Here is a 17,950-nt window from a genome sequence, read left to right as displayed (position 1 = left end):
AAGACCTTGGCCTCCATCACCTACCCACGCAGCACTTGGTTTCATTTCAGTTAGAATGTGATTGGCTCCTGATACAAGAGGGGTCTTTCTGCAGTTGACTTGCAGTCCTCATTGGCTTAGGTTGCCACCTCTCTTGGAGTTTTGGAGGGTTTGTGAGATGAATGAAGCTGGGCCACTACACACACACACACACACACACACACACACACGGAGTGAGAGAAAGAATATGTGTGTGCAAGCTGTCCCTTTCCTTTTCCTCAGCCCTAAGGTAAAAAGGACACTGTGTGTCCCCTTACTGTCCTCCTGAGCTACAGTAGGACCGCTCCTTGTGAAGCTGCTGGGCTATACCATGCGGCTCAGAAACCTCTCAGACATCGACTCCTCTTCCTGTGGGTTAAACTGAGTCTCTGGATTCCAAGGTTTAAGAACTCTGATATTTTGGCCAGAGGTTCTCAAACTTACTGTGTCAGGTTCATTTCAAGGAGCTTCTTAATATTTAAATTTTGTCCACCCTCTCTCCATTTCCACTGATTCAAAATGTCCAGGAGGAGGTCTGGAAATCTCTCTGTTTCACAAGCAGCTCAGTTACTCTCATGAAGCCAGCTTGGCACCAATCCCTGGAAGCACCTATGTCTTTTCCTCAGTACTTAAATAGTAGTTATTTGTCCCTCAGACAGAGAAAAGTGTGCAGACTTGGGGAAATTAGGTTAACAGTCTTGTTCACTTCAAATAATAAAATACCAAGAATCCTCGATATAATATAGTACAGTGTTTCAAGTACTGGGTTTTAGAATAGGGCAAGACAGGAATGGCAAGTTCTCAGCAAGCTCTCCAGCCCATTCAAAGCTCTAAGGATGTAAAATATGTTCCATTGTCCCAGGATTGTTTCATTTCTACAAGCTGATCGCATCAGTTAATCAATCAAGCTACATTTATTCCACTGGACACTTATGAAAATGCCAATATTGCCTAAGATGCTGCAAGCTTGTGGAGTTTCAAAATTTGTATTATTGTACTTACACCATACTAGAATCACTTGATGATGTCTGTGTCTATAGACTAATGCTTGAACTAGAAGTGTGCTGATAACAGTGGCTAACACCTTTGCACCACATAATATGATCTGATACATTTCTGGGAGAAAGTATCATCAGGCCAGATACTCTCAACAGGGATCTGTTTGTACAGCCGGTTAGTCAAAGGGATCCCCAGTGATTCCATTCTATGTACTGGACAAAGGCAAGCATCTCAAGTCATTAAATTCCAACAGCCACTCTAAAAGTCCTATAGAACCTTCCAGAAGAAAACTGTTCACTGGCACAATGACTCTTCTGATAAAGCATGAAAATACACCTTGAAGTTTAATCCAAGTGGCCATTAAAATTCCCCTCCATCTCCATAGTCTCAGACCAGCTGGCAGATTATATTCTGAGGGAATGTTTCCTAATTTCTCATTGCTTCTGTATTCCTTCCCCCACTCAGTCACTCAGCATGGTGCTTTTTGTGTTTGCCAACTAAGTCAAGTTTCTTTTTCTTTCCTTTTTTTTTTCTTGAAGTTCATCCAACCCCCTCTTTTGTCTTTCGATTTAATCATGTTTTCATCTCAAGGGCCTTTTTGTTGACCAATTCAATAACTTCTTCATTGGAAAAATGTTGTCTTAAGAGTTGCTTCTTCAGAAAAAATATATTCCAAAAAATTCTCCTACAGCTTTTCAAAGGGAAAGAGAAAAGCACACTTTTAAAGGTGTCTACAAGGTACACTTAGTGTTTCTGCTCTTGCATGCTAAGTACCAAGGGGCTAAAGTGTGTCTTTTTGGAATAATTCTATACAAGCTGAATAAATATGAATAATGCTGAAAACAATGATGGATTTCACCACACAGAATCTTAGAGGGAAAGGGTATGTTAGAACACTGCTTCTATTATTTTAATATGCATATGAGTTGCCTGGGTATCTTGTCAAAATGAGATCATGTAGGTCTAACAAGCTCTCTGGTAATGTAAGTGGTAGAGGTCTGTGGACAATGCTTTGAGTAACAAGGCCATGGAGTTCCTTACTCAAAAGCAGCACCATCCACTGGACTCTCTGTATGGATGGAAATGTTCTACACCTGCTTTATCTAATATGGCAGCTATTAGCCACAGGTGGCTACAGAGCAACTGGCCTGTGGCTAGTGGCTGGATTTTGTAACATTCAATTTAATTTAATTTTAACTCATTTAAATTGAAATGGTCGTATGTGCCTCGTGGCTACCAGAGTGGACAGCAGCTCTGTAGAGTAGAAAACTGAAACTGAGAGATTTAGGAAAAGGTTTCAGAAAGAAGGAACCTAAAAAGCCAGGTGAAGCTGCAAATCCTTTCACCCACGCTGTAAATATATTGTTTCCCACCCTCCCCCTTCCTGCATTCTGTAGGGAGGGCTCAAGGTTTCTCTGTTTCTGTCGTGTTCCCAGAATCACTCTATAAACAAAATAGTGATTAAGAAATACTTTATAAACATTCTGAAGTGCAGAAGATCATCTCGTTTATATAAACCCTTTTGAGTTTGGAAAACCAAGCAAGAGGTCTTATAAGAAAGTTCTTTTGTTACAGGCCCTTTGCTGTGGGCTACGTCTAGCAGGATTCCAAAGCCAGGCTCCAAGGTTATTTCTTTGTTGTGGATTTTGACCCTTTGGCCTGGAACACAGGAGCAATTGCCAGCAGTCCAGACAGTCTAGAAAACTTCAAAAGGAAAGAGAGCTTGGTTCAAGTTGAGTTCCCCCAAATGAGAGAACGCTCAAGGTGGGGAGAGAGTAGGGTTGTGTCTAATTTGGATTTGTCAGCTCTCAGCAGGTTACAGTATATGTTTTGTTAATGAGGTTTGGGGATCGTCTCTGGGCTGGTGAGTAATAATTTCCATTGAAGAAAAAGTTATGAGCTTGCATGTCTTAATGATAACAGATAATTTCTGTGTGTTGGCAGAGCTACAAAGCACGTTGCTATGAAACTGCGTGGATTGGGCTATTTCTTTTGTGTACAGTTTCCCCTTATAGAATCCACTTGGCATGAGTTGCAAACCTGCTTGGGGACCCTTGTGATTAATTGCTTGAACTGGCTGGTGGCCATCAGCAGGATCTTGCAATTTACCAGGTTCCATACAAAATTATGAAACTGAAGGTTTAATGGGATTCCAAGGTAATAGAACCCAGATGTCCAGGATTACGGTGTTTGAAATTACACTGCTTGCAAGGCTTCAGGGCTGAAACCTTATTTATTTCTTGCTCAGTAGATTTCCTTATTCCCATCTTTATGTCATCTTGGACCAGTCAAAAGCTAAGGCCCTCACCTTGACATATTGCATCTAGGGAAGCCATTCACATACCCACACCTATATCCAATCGCCTGGAGACATGAGAGCTCCCTACCTTCTGCCCAGGCTCTCGGGATTACCTTTCAGCCAAGGATATGGTAATTATCAGCCCTACTACCACCTTGCCTCTAGGCAGCACTTAACTTCCAAATTGCTTTCACACATTTAATTGCATTTTATTCTGTCAGGGTCCAGAAGAAATGGGCTGGGACAGGTACTATTATTTCCATTTGGATGAGGAAACCAAAGTCTACAGAAGAGAAAGGATAATAATCACTAACATTTGTGGGACCTGTGCGTGCCAAGTATTGTTCTTATGGCATTTCTGTGCGTCATTTCCTTTAGGCCTCATAACAGCTCTGAGGTTGAGATGATTAGCAGTGCCACTTTGAAACCCAGAAAACTAAGGTGCACAGAGGTTGGGTCACCCCACTGATGACTGACAGAGCCAGGATGGAAGCTGGTACAGTGGTTCTTAGTGACGATGCACTGCCCCCTCCCTAAGGAAGCATCATTAGTATCACAGACAATACCTGAAGTTTGTTGTTCTAATGCAGCATAAGTTTTACATCATTTGCAAGATGGAAAACCAATCCCAGGCACATTTTTCTAATGGGAAGCCTATTCTACTCCTATTCCCTGCTCTTCTGCAGAGCAACGCTGCCTCCTGAGTGCTCTGAGGAGGGGGATTCTGTTTAATGGCATCCCATCGGAAAAGAACATGTGACCTAATATGCTAAGTCCTTTATGATCACGCTTTGGCCTATCTTTGTAGCTTTATCCACCCTGCAATCAAAGACAAGGTAATTGATGGAATTTGTCCCATATCGGCCTTCTTTTGTTCATACGGTCCCTACTTCCTTCCTGATCCTCCTGCCCAAATTCTCCCCTTCCTACAAGGCTAGCCTACAGGCTCCTTCTATAAGGCTTCACATATTCCTGCAAAGCCTTCCACTCCTGGTTCTGAAATCCTATATGGTTTTGTTGAATAAATGGATCAACAAATGGAATACATAAATGTGATTTGTTGATTGCTGTACCAGACATTATGTGAAACACTGGAGATAGAAGACGAAAAACAAATCGCCGTGGTCATTGCCCTCAGGAAGCTCCCAGTCTACGGAGAGCTACACACACAGGAAAACCACCGCCACACACTGTGCTGCAGCTTGTACAGAACGCAAGTTTCCAGCTGAGCGGGGAGAAGCCTGTTCTCATCACTGGCCACAGGTCTGGCTGGGGATTCGGCCCCAGCTTCATCCTCCCGCCTAGTGGGGGAAACTTCATGTTTGAAGGGCTTGCATTTAATGAACCTTTGTGCAGCCTCTAGCACTTGCATAGTCTCTAAATTGAGCAAATATATGATGAATAATGAAAGACAGACAGAGAAGTGATGGAGTCCCTCTCACTATGGGAGGGCAGCCTGTGAGCCTTCTGTGGAAGTGCGTAAGCGGGAGGCAGGCCCCTGGTGCTGCCTTTGGGGGCCCCACAACGGTGTTGGCCCTGACAGGGATGGGGAGAGGAAGCCCCTTGGCCTGTCCTTCGAGTCAGTGTGTAGCAGTGGTCCAGACCACAGCTCTCTTCTGTGAGTAGTCAAGGAATGTTTAATGACCCAGTTAAAACGACAGTTTGGTCAAGTCGCCCCAAAACCCACTTCTGTCTTCAAGGGTTGGGAAATATTTCTTATTTTAAATAATTTGTATTTCAGGGCAATTACTCACATTATTTAGCATTCGGTGGCCCCTTATAAAGCTTTCTGTACAAATAAGTGTTTTTATTAGCTACTCTTCTCAACAGGACTGTGAGGGAATCCTGACAGTGGCCCAGGCCCAGGACAAGCTCTCTCTGCAGAGAGTAAGTTCAGTATTAGGGGACAGCAGTAGCGCCTCACCCCTATTTTTGAAGCCTTTGGAGACAGGGGTAGACTGGTTGTCACACTGTGCAACAATCATAGCTCTTTAGAGTCACCCACCTGGTTGCCCTGCAATTTTAAGGAATCAGTATAGGATGATGAATGATAGGTTCTTCCACGTGCTAGATTTGAGGTTGGTCAAGTCACTTAACGTCTTGGAGCCACAGCGTCTTCATCTGTAACAGGAGGGGATACCTATGTGGCTTGTGGATGTTTCTGTGAGAACTACTTTTTTTCACTGAATACAAGATGCAATTCTTAATATACCTCTAAGAAAGGCAAAAAAACCCCAAAACACTGCTGATTACACTGTGACCCCATGCTTTTCTGATAGTCCTGGACAAGGCACAATATTAGCCTTTGTTGCCTTGATATTTTTTTTTTTCATTTATTTTGGAGTATCTGGCACAAACTTTGTGTATGGGAGGCCATCCTTTTGTATGTACCCCAGTGACAAAACACAGAACAACTTTCTTCTACTTTTGACATTTTTCTATCTTAGGTGGTGTAAAGTCCATGATTTCTGTTTTGCAAAAATATATAAAATCGAGGTCATTTCTCCAATGTCAAATATTTGCCTCACTAATGGTACTCTATTTCCATGACTTTCAGCATACAAGATAAATTTTCACTTCAATGCCAAATTATAGTGTAATATTTCTAAAGACATTTTGAAATAGCAATTAAACTCAACAGGTGAAGTACTAATAGTATATATCACTTGAGTAGAGCAATGGAAATAGGAACAATCACACAGCCAAATTCATGCAAACAAGACTTCCATATGACCTATAGTGATTACAAGACTGCCTAATGTAAAATATACAATTCAGAAATGTTAAAATATGAAAAAAGCACTTTTGAGATGCAATGAAGCATGAAAAATGAAAAAGCATATATTATGGGTCTTACATCCAGGAGATGCCCAACAAATCTCAAATCCCTCCCTTTTACTAAAGAAGGGGAATGTGGTGAATCTCAGAAGAGAGAGAAGTAAGATGCTGGATTTAAATCTAACTCTTGTTGGATAAAATTTACATTTGAGAAACAACAAAATCATGAGTGATCTCCAGAAAAACTGAAGTATCTTTCCAAACACAATGTGAGAGATGGTTGAAAATTCTTTGTTGTGGCCTTTCTCTCTCTGTACCTCATGTTGAGAACTGGGATCTTTTTCCTACTCCTTTGAATTTAGGTCAGGCCGGTGTTTGCTTTGTCCAGTAGAATATGGCAGAAATAGCAGTGGGCCAGTTCTGGGTCTAACCTCTAGGAGGACTGGAAACTTCTGCTTTCTTCTTAGAAGCCAGCTACCATGCTATGAGTAAGTCAAGGAGGTACATGGAGAGGCCCATATGGAGGAGACTGGGGCTCCCAGTTGACACTCCAGCTGAGCATGCAGCCGCCTGCCTGGACTAACGTGCCAGCCGTCTAAGTGCACCATCTCGGATGTGGCTCTCCCAGCCCCAGCTGACAGCATATGGGGATGAAAGAAGAGACCCCTGCTGAGCCTCACCCAAGCTGCAAAATCATAGTCAAATAATGACTGTTGTTATTTTGGGCCTTGAAAATATGGGACAGTTTGTTACGCAGCAATAGATCATCGAAATTCACTGTCTTGTTAATTTTCACAGATACCCGGAGCAAGACCTAGTCTAGAATCTCAAGTTGCAGAACCTGGAAGTGGACCTAGATCTTCTGCCTCTTGGACTGAGGACCTTGTATGATTATTTTTATTTTACACACTGGAGTTATTAGGACTTAAGCTAGACTTGCAGGGCTCCTCCTGTTTTACTCCTTAGCCCTCATCAGGCTTATGATGAGAGGGGTCTAGGCCAGTTCTAAAGGGTTCAGAAAGAGTAGAGTAAAAAAACACTCAAAAGAGGGAAATTTTAATATCTCACACATACACACACACATGCACACATATACAACCTAAAACCTTGGAATTTGAAAGTAAAGTTCAACTTAGATGCAAATGTGCTTGTGACAATCCCAAGCATTTTTAGATGATCTGGTGGTGGCCTCAAACAATAATATCCTCGGGGAAACAAGCAAGAGTCACTGGGGATTCATTCATCTCAGTCATGGCCTATTCAGAGTGGAATCTGAAGAAGACACAGATTACCTTGTTCACAAACTGAAACACAGTGAGTGGAACCAGTCATGTCCTTGTGACAGAATGGCTGCACGGAGAGACAGAAGTCTGCCTGACCGCAATGTCACTTTAGACAGCAACCAAGTATATTGCACATTTTTGTTCACTTTCTATGCCAGCATGTCAGGATCTTTTGTTTCAACATCTAGCAGTGTGTGTGTTGGGGTTATGGTTTCTGCAGCATGTCAGAGCTGACAGTGGGAGTGTGTGCTCTTGGTAGAGACATCGGCATCTAGAGAGGCCACGCCATCAAGCATTTCATCTTGCAGTGCAGTGTTCAGCTTAAGAGGCTCAAGGAGATAGAGCTTTGCCTCAGTGAACTTCCACATAGCACTGAAGTGGGAGGCCTTTTAATAGGCATACATGCAGGATATTTACCATGGGTATGGATGTTAGAAATACAGTATTTAATTTATTTTGGAAATCAAGAGTTGGAGGGAAAGTAAACAGTGATGAATACAATACAAATAGCTGTTGTTTATCTTTGCCTTAAAGCTATAGTACTCATGAAATTGTAATTCTTTCCCATGACTTGCCAGCTGATGATGACAAAGCTCCCATTTCTTAATGAAATTAGTAGTGTAGGAGACGCTGCCTTAGAGCACATGGACATAATAACTTAGGGAAGAGTAGAAGGTACAGTGGAACAATGGCAGGAGGCAGGGGCAGAGGTTGACTAGTTCAAGTCCTCAGATGAGATGTTAAACAACGGGGTCAGGCTGTTAATACATTGTTAGGAGAATTTATTTGAAGGGTTAAAAAAATCTGAAGAAGAATGATCAATCTAAAGGAACATAACTTCTCTACACATGAAAAAATCTTTGCTATTATTTTTATAAATCAAGTTATAGTCAAACTCCTCTATTTCAAAAGTTAGGCTCTGACAATATTGATAATCTAGTATAGGTATTGGCAAACTATAGTGCCTATAAGGCAAAACCAGCCCACCACCTGTTTTTATAAATAAAGTTTTATTAGAACACAGCACACTCATTCATTTATTGTCTATGGCTGCTTTCAAGTAACAGTGGAAGACATGAGTTACTGTTACACAGGTCATATGACTCACAAAGCCTAAAATACTTATGTGGTTCTTCACAAAATAAAAGTTTGCTGACCCCTGGTGTAGAATACCTAAATAAATCTAAATGTTAGATAAAGGCTTTAATATATAATCTTATATTATAGGAATTTAGCTGTTATAGGAGGAAAATGGCTGTTACTAAGTGCTCCCTACTCCATGGATACTCATGAAGTATCCTTTCATTCTTACTCAGAACAAGTTCAGTGAAGTAAGATAGCAGGATTGAAGTAGAAGGACCTATAGATAGTGTCAATTAGTAGTAGTTTGGTAGAGGGTTGAAGAAACAGAAAAAGTACTGAATTGTAACAGTCTGGGGCCACTTGACCTCACTTAAAAAAAATAGAGCTAGTTTCAGTAATCTGGAAAACTTCTAAGTATTGGAACTTATTCTGAATGTTTTTCAATAAATAAAATACCAGCCATGTTTGAATGTGGTATGAAACTTCAGGAAACCAGTGGTATGACATTGTGCACATAAATATGTAAATAAGATAGTATGTAAATATATTACCAAGATAAATATGTAAATATTCCTTTACGGTATACACACCCTACATTAGTTTTTCCTTTTCAGTCCCTGGTCTGAGCACTCATCTTTTAGGCTCTTACAATAGTTTCTTACCTGGTCTCTAACTCTTTATTCTGCTCCAATCTATTCAAAGCACTCTTTCCACATGAGTCTCCCCCTCAAAACTGTCGTGTTCATCAGCACACACCAAATGAATACTCACTGTGAGCAACAGATTGTGCTAGATTCTCAGGGAGACTCAGAGCTTGGGAAGGGAGTTTTTGCTTCCAACTGGCTTAAAATATTAGAGATGAAAGAAAACATATAGGAAGATAATTAATAGTATAAGGTATTGGTTGATGCAAAAAAAAAAGCTTAATTGGAATTCATATGTGATCTCTGTTGCCTAGGTCAGACCTGCAAAGGGTGGGATTTGAAGCAGGTTTTGAAAGAAGGGAGAAAAATGGAGTAAGGGCATTCTAGAAAGTGGTGCCCACGTCCATTCAAAGACACCCCAGGGGTCCTCACCCTTCACAAGATAAATTCCAGTGTACAAGGTTGGTTCTGAGTCTCTCCATGATCACTACCCAACCATCCTCACCTTCTGTAACACCCCTCACAAATAAACTTTCCCCTGAGTACTCTCAGTGCTCTCCTGACTGGTTCTGGGGCATGCCATTCCAAATACTTGGAAGAGCTTCCTGTCCCCTCCTGCTTATCCCAATGCTACCTATTCTTTGGGGCCCTGACTCTCCCTGGGGTCTCACCATGGGGCTGTAGTCCAGCGCTTGGTCACGTGCGGTCCTACTGAGCATGACTAGCACACCATTCATAACAAACACAGCTCAGAGCCCTCATCCTACAACACCAGAGTTAGTCTGTACCCAACAAGACGAGGGCACCAATTAGAGGCTTGGATATTCAATTACTTCGGGAGCCTACATGCTTCCTCTCAAGTTATTTTCTTGTCCCACCGTGAAAGTAATGAACAGTTCACAGCCTGGCACGGGTCTGCAACCCCTACTCTGAATAGCACTGCTGTCCAGTTTTACTTGATCTCTTCTTCTCATGAATCTTTAAAGCATTTATTGTCCATTTTAGGGATTGAAAACTGGTAGTGTGTAGGCCAAATGTGAGTTAATTACCACCATGTAAAAACTGGGAGATTTATACTTTGAAAAATCAGCAGCAGTGGCATCCGTGTCCCATATCTTCCAATGACAGTGACTGGCTGGAGCTGAGCAGAGCTGTCTCTTTGGGTCCAGCATAGACTCTCCAGTTCTCAGTTCTCACAGTCCTCATCACACCTCCTACTGTCCTCAGGCCAGCTCACCTCTATGAGCCCTCTAGGCATTTCTCTTGGCCACAATGGTCTACGATGTGTATTTTGCCACTTTCATTATATTCTCACACACTCTGATTGCAGTGCTGTGTGTTGTCTTGCATTCACATCTAGATACAAATTCCTAGAGGGGAGGACTGTGCCCTGTAGGTCTTCTCAACCTCTCTTAGTAGACAGCACAGTGCTGTGCACATAACAGTCAAGTGGTCAATAAGTACTTTATAAATAACTGAAAAAAATGATCTATTCTGTCTAGGTTATAAATCTAAAGTACAAATCCTCAATCAATATACAAGGTAATTTTGTTAACCCTCTCTGGTGGATTAAAGGCAGCTACAAATTCTTTGACATGTCCTCCCACCCCCCAGTGAGAGATAGGGGTCTATTTCCCCTCCTCTTGAATCTAGGTTAGCCTGACTGCTTTGATGAGTGGAGAGTGGTGGGATGGTGCTATGCCGGTTCTAGGGCTGGCCTGTAAGTGGATGGGCAGTTTCCACTTGATCTGTTGAGAAGTCTGACAACACGGCAGGAGGAACCATGTGGAGAAGCCTGGAGAACCTATGGAGAAAAGGAGGGCCCAGCCAAGCTAAGTTTCCAGCCATTCTTGCCAAAGCACCAGGAATGCGAGGAAGGCAGCCTTAGACCAGCTCTGCCACCAGTTGAGGACCACATAGGAACCATATTCAATGCCAGGTGAAGATTAAAAGTTGCCCAGTTGAGCCCTGCCCCAATTCCCAACACTCAAAATTGTAAGACAAAATAAAATGGTTGTTGTTTTAAGCCACAAGGTTTTGGGTGTAGTTTGTTACCCAGCGATGGATAAACAAAACAGTGAGTCTCCACTGTTTATCTGATTGGCACCCTTATTATCAACATTCAAGTCCTTACTCATCTTTTTAAAGTAACGGCATACACTGAAAACGCTAAGGCCTGTCTGGCATTCTGGGTAAATGGTTGCGGCTGCTCATGGATGGAGGGACCAAGCTGGGAGTTCTGCCCCCCCGGGGTGAGTTGGTGCTCGGCATACACCCCAGCGCAGGTGAGTACTTGGCTGTGCATGATTCCATTGTCATGTCCTTCAGTAATGGAAATGGTGAATAATATCTTGTTTCACAGCAGTTCTGTTAGGCTATTATCATTATTTTTTATTTTACAAAGGTATTTCTAATTATTGTGGTCTACATAAATAATCTGGCCAAGATTCTGTATTTTATGACTGTTTCTGTGACTGTTAGGTTGTGGAAATGACATTTGATGTTCTCTAAGAAATGTTTCATTCCATTGCCAGATCCTAGAAATCTACAGGTCCTTACGAAGGATAGATTTTTAATAGAAACTTCCTTCCTTCCCAAGGGTCTGTTTTAATTAATCATTACATTTTTCTTATACCATTCTTCTCATGTTATAAAGTCACTTTCTCACTGTTCTCAAATATTCTCATGTGTGTCTCAATTTCTGGTTGCAAAGCCTGGGATCTGATTGGTCATAATCAAGATTTAAGCACAGAGAACCATCTAGACCAGGGTTTGACCAGGTAATGGAAACAGAGCTGACAGTTACTTCATCCATTCCTGATAGTTTACCCCACTGATAGTTCTCATTCTTTCCAAAGGACACCTTTTCTATATTTTGATATGGTCACTTTGTAATCACTTAACCAGAGATTATGCAAGTGTGCAAACCTCTCCTTGTGCCAGAGATTTAAAAAACTGGAGGGGTGGGAGAATACTATGTATAGAGAAAAAAAGATGACATATTACCATAGGAAATGATGCTATAAAGACTTCTGAAATTGTTTGCACTAAAAAAAATAACAGGAGTAAAAACTTCTTGGAGTTAAATTGGGATTGAAGAAGTACTCATGAGAAATTAGACTCATGGTATAAAGAAATAACACACAGATATAATATTTTTGTCTCCCCTATTATGTATTTATGGTCTGGCTTATGCAATGACAGAAACATAAATTCAAACCTGTATTAATTAAAACAATCTCTGCCCACAGGCGCTTCACAATATGGTGGAGAGGGAGATGGAAAGAGAAAGTAACTAACTATATTCCAATGGGAAAATTGTGTATGAGTGGGGTGGGAAACTTGCTAGAATATAACAGAAATAATTAATTATATCCAAAGAGTAGGAAGCTGAGGTTGTCTCCCTGTATAGCTAGAGGAATAACATTTCTGGAAGAGAGTTTTGCTTAAGCCCAGATGCAGAAGAATGAAGGAAGACAGTTGTTTCTGGAATGGCAAGATGTGGAAAAATACATCAGATACAGCTTAGTCATAGGATGAGTTAATTGAGTGAGGGGTGGGGGAGAAAGGAGGTTGTAGCGGCTTGTAACCTAACCTAGTGCTTGGAGCCAGATCATGAAGAGACATGTATACCAGGCTAATGTGCTTAGATTTTTATCATGCACACAATGGGCAGTTAGGAACCTTTTAAAGCGGAGGCTGTACCATGGTATTTATTTAGAAATATGCTCTTCACGGGCATTGCTGGCAGGGTGATCATGTGTTTGCCTTTGTAGCAATTGTCCTAGTTGCCCTTTTACATTTGTCAGAGTGATTATTTGATGATTACTAATTAGAGAACAGAGAACCATGCAAACAAGGTCCATATTTGTTTTTGCTTAAAAGAGTGCCTAGCACTAGGCACAGTGCCTGGCACACAGCAGAGGTTCAGTGGTGATTTTGTTGAATGACTCAGACTACTGGGTATTAATCAGTGCAGGCCAAGCAAGAGATGAAGGCTTGAATCAGGGTAATACCAGTGACAACTGGTAAGAGAGAAGAGCTGTGACTGACATTTCAAGAATGAAAATGCCGGGTTAACTCTATCAAGTGTGGCAGGAGAAAGGATGGATGTTCAAGGGGGCCTCCAAGGTCTCCACGGTGGTGAATCGGGGAGGGGCAGGTATTAAATAAGCAGGATGAGCAGTGAGTTTTTTTGAGAGGAGAAGATAATGAATTTTTTTTAAACATGTATGTGAGAAGCCTAGAGGACATCCAGATGGAGATATCATGTGGGCAGGAGGCAGAATGTCATTGCAGAAAGAACCCAGAAGCTAGGGTACCTTGGATTTTGTCTTTGTCACTTACTTGCTGTGTGACCTAGGGCATGTTATCAGCTTCTCTGAATTCAGATTTCTAACTCATAAAATGGAGATAAAGAATCTCTGCTATAACTAACTCAGAATAATTCATAATATTCTAAACTTTGAAAATGTGCCACAAAGTGCTTTTTAAAGTATACAGAACTTTTTTGCAGACTCACAGTTTGTATTATCATTGTCCTGAAGGACTGTAGTACCAGTGAGTTCAAGGCCACAGGCTTAATAGGTCACCTGACTTGTCAAAAGTACAGGTAAGTCTTTCGCTTTTGATCAGCAGCCTTGTGAATAGGTGTAATAGCAGAGTAGCCTAGGCATATCGCCAGAAGTAGAAAAATAAATTTACACGTCTTCTGCCGAGAGTGACGTATTCCAATGTAAAAAGAATGAAGAGATATTACTATGAGTATTAAGAGGTATGTTCTGTTGCTGGTGATAAGAAAACAACTCATGCTCACATAAATGTATGCTCTTGGCAGGTTCTAGTGTCTTTCCTCTTTTCAGAAGGCCCAAACAAATCCCTTTAACACACCCTTCCTTTAAAGTTCTCACTTTCCTGTTCAGCCACCGTCTAGGAGCCGACCCTACACAGCAGGCCCACGGATTCAATGCCTGATTCAGAGAGGGGTGAGTCACTCCTATGTTCCTTCCTCTAGCATTGGGAGTTTCCTTAAAAGAAACTGACCTGCTCAAGAGCTGAAGACATGTCAGCATGCTGACTTTAGGTCAGACCTAAGGTTCCGTAAGAGCGGTGGACAGGAACAGAAAAGGGTCCTCAATTCAGAGGACTGGCTTCAAGATTCCTAAAACCAAACACTGCAGCAGCCCTGCCCCGACCTGGCGGTACACTTATTGGAGACAGTTTCCTATTAGGGGCTGGCTCCTGTCCTCAAAATGAATCTTAAGCATGGATTCTTGTGGGATGGAAAAGTTGAGTTTCTGAGATCAATCGAAAGGGCCCTATCTTTTGCCTGTCTCAAGTTCTTTGATGTGATATAAAAGCAATAATGTGCCCGGGGAATGAACTCGTAAACAGTTATTCATTTTATAGCATAATAAAAGTGTGGTAAGATTAAAATGGGATTTAGGCAGAGAATTGGGCAGTAAGGAGATCTGGGTTTTTTGCCACCTTGTTTACTGTGTCGCTGGTGTGTCATCTTTAGTAAATCACCAGGTGGCTCTTGACTTCAGTTTTTATACCAGTGAAACATCTGAGTGGCATGGTATGAGATAGGAGGTAAACAGGTAACAGCAACAAATATATAGCAAAGCCTTAATATGTGCTGGGCTCTATTCTTGAGTTGGGATATGTCAGTGCATAGAACAGGACAAAAGTGTGCATTCACGGAGCTTGTATGCTAGTGAGGGGAGAGATAATAAACAATGCACGTAAGTAGTAAATGACTTTGCATGTGGGAAGTTGATAGGCGCTATTCTGAAGGAAGACACTCAGGGCAGGTAAGGTGGATGTGGGGCATGAGAGTGGCTGGGAGGCATGTTCGCTGCAGGCCCTGGAGAGGTCTGGACTCTAACTCCGGCTAATGACTCTCCTCATAACACAAATGATAATGTACGCAGGTCCTAGGTGGTTGTGATGACCTAATGAAGTAGGGAAGAAAAAGAGCCTAGCTTCAATGTTACTGTTAATATCTTATGTTCCAGTCTCAAATGCTTTGACTCCAAAAATCATGATCCTCAGCTAACAGGTGCTATGGCAACAAAGGGCAATATTTTAATCTCACAAAGAAAACCAAAGATATAGTTTAGTCCAGGTGGTTGGCTTCAAGATATGGCCAATTATGAGTACAAAAGTGATGCTTGCTGAAATTGGAGTTCTTAAAAGATTCACACGGGATAGCCATCTGCAGGCTACATTTTTAGTTCCAGGTGTTAAAAAAAAATGAAACAAAATAAAGCCAATAAAAAAGATTTATAAATTTTAAAACAAAGCTTTTTAATTTTGTAACAGGCCTAACAAGCCTCCAGAGGCTGGCTCTTTGGAAAACGACATACCTGAACAATAATCAGAAAAGGCAAAATTGCCTCCTCTGGGTATTGACGTTAACAGATTAGACTTTGTCTTTTTCATGCCAGGAGCAGAGAGCTTCTGGCGGAGGTGTGAAACTCAGCGCATCGCTTGCAGAACTGCTGACCTCTGTGGGAAATGTTTAAGTCCTTTGATGTAACTTACTGTTGAGCAAACAGTATTTCTGGCACTAAAATCATTTTGGGTTTATATCTGCTTCCATCAATCTTTATTCAATGACATTATCATTGTTCACCTCTTACAGATAGTTCTCAAGTGAGATTTCTTGAAAGGGCAGAGGGTTGGAGACAGCGTGTATTGAAATGACCAAAAGAGCTTGTTGCTTCCCTCCTGCCCTTTGCTTTTAGAAGTCATAAAATCACTCATAGTTGAAGACTTTTTTATTAGAAAATAGTAAAAGTGGCTCTCCTTAGTCTTCTTCCTGTAACACATAAATAGTACATACCTTGAGGCTGATGCTACCAAAATGTGTGCCTCATTCATTCATTCTCCGTATGGTGAGTGTTTGCTATGTTTGGGTGCTGTTCTTGGCAGGCACAGACATAAAAACAAAGAGCCCACAACTCCAGGAGCACCTTCTGCATCTGAGCACAAAGCAGGATGGTCTGGGACTTAAAAGAAGGTTGTTCCTTTAACTTCCCAGAGAACTTGGCTTGGCTTCCCAGATACTGCTGGGGAAGCCATGCTGCCAGGGCTCTGAGGGCTGCTGGCTCCCAGGGAGGATCTGGGAGCGATTGGGGAGACAGCGGGCTTGGTGCCATGCTGGGGGCAGCGGGATCATTAGGTTCCCTAACTGCCTGCAGGGGAGTAGGGTTTATGGGCCAGAACCTCTCTGGAGCTTAGTGCTCAGGAGTTCCCAAAAGAGCATGTTAAGCGATTCAGACAAGTTTTATTTCAATGCAGCAAAACTTGTTGAAAGGGGCTCTTGAGGAGCAAGTTGGGCTCAGATGTACAAGGATGAGGATTAAACAGTCTCTGTCTTCAAGAAGCTTACAGCTCAAGTCATCCCTTGGGGCAGGCCAAGCACAGTTGGGGTTACTCAGAGCCTGGTCTTGTGCTCACTGAAACATTGGGGCACCTCTGCAAGAATGGATGATGAGCTGAGGCTCCGAGAATGGCACTTGGCTAGGATGCAGTGAATTACAGCCTATTTAGTCCCAGAGTAGCTTCAATTACCTCTTCAGGCTTTTTAGAACTGGTTTCCAGATACAGACGAAGCTCAGCATCTCTCTGGCTCACTGGGTTCATAGATATACAGTAGGAAGACAAATGAGTTCACACACATGGAACACTTACTCCGTGTCAGGCACTGTCCAAAGTGCTGATGAGTACCAAGTATTTTATGTTCATTATCTCATTTAATCCTCAAAAACCACTTGTACAGGAGGCATAATTATTGTACCCATTCAACACATGAGGGAGTTGAGGAATAAAGAGGCTAAGTTAGTAGCAAGAATTCATACACTCAGTAAACCAATCAGCCAGGATTCAAACCTTGGCCATCTTGACTGTGGTATTCCTACCATACTGATGCCTAGGAGAAGATCTTTCACTTTTGGGCATAGTGAGGATCAATATCAAATAAATATTTCAGCAATATAAACTATAGCAGAATATAGGTAAGTAATTATGGTAGATCATCAAAACAAAAAGCATCAGAAGGATTCTTTCTATATTAGACAGTCAAGAAAACCCTTGTTGACAGCAAGCTGGCTACTCAGACACTTATGTAAATCACAATCTTGAAAGATCCTCCATCCAACCACTTGTCCATATCTCCATCCATCAACCATTCAACAAACATTTCATGGAGGACCCACATGCTGTGTCCTGTGTAAGAAGCTAGGGGTACACAGATAAGTGTATGCATGATCCCTTCCCTCAAGAAAGTCATCATGGTGGTGTCTTATAAAAAAGAAAATAGAATCCAGTGATATTCATGTTATAACTGAGGAAGAAGCAAAATTCTATGGGTGCACAGAGGGAGAAGGAAGTAGGTCAGCCTGAGGGAGTCAAGAACTTCCAGAGACTGACATGTAAGCTGAGGATGAACGCTGCTTAGGGAATGTGGCAGCTTTGACTGTGTGTGTGTGTAAAACAGAGGAATAGTGAGAGGGTGAATGAGTGGAACATTCCAGAAACCACTGGCACAGGAGGAGTGAAGGGCACTAGAGCAGGGATTAGGGGACTTGGGTTTTCCTCTTGGGCCTGGCACAGCATGGGAGCATGGCACTGGGTAAGTCACTGCCTTTCTGAGACTCACATTCTTCATTTATTAGACAAAAATAGTGACATAGGTTTACCTCTCACTCATAGAGGTGGGACTGGATATTTATGGAGCTTGAAGAAGAACACTTTATTGTACAAATTATTATGATTATAAATGAATTTATCCACTTCTTTCCCCAACCATCCCCTATGACATAAGGATAGGTCTTGAC

The 17,950-nt window shown here is 41.9% G+C and overlaps 1 protein-coding gene across 3 annotated transcripts in view; it reads right to left on the bottom strand.

Annotated features, from left to right (window-relative positions):
* Nucleotides 1-17,950, bottom strand: part of SAMD12 (sterile alpha motif domain containing 12) — a 395,771-nt gene that overhangs the window by 10,070 nt on the left and 367,751 nt on the right. The window contains exon 5 of one of the 3 annotated variants that reach the window (XM_057497806.1): nucleotides 15,331-15,930. The exons of the other annotated variants lie outside the window; for them this stretch is intronic. Coding sequence (XP_057353789.1) covers nucleotides 15,893-15,930 — 38 coding nt within the window. The 3' untranslated portion in view covers nucleotides 15,331-15,892. Of the gene's footprint in view, nucleotides 1-15,330; nucleotides 15,931-17,950 lie in introns of those variants that run through there. 3 annotated transcript variants of the gene reach the window in all.

This window comes from Manis pentadactyla, chromosome 3 (assembly GCF_030020395.1).
Source record: "Manis pentadactyla isolate mManPen7 chromosome 3, mManPen7.hap1, whole genome shotgun sequence".
NCBI lineage: Eukaryota > Metazoa > Chordata > Mammalia > Pholidota > Manidae > Manis > Manis pentadactyla.
The sequence above is the reverse complement of the archived record's forward strand: the minus strand, read 5'-3'. Positions and strand labels throughout refer to the sequence as shown.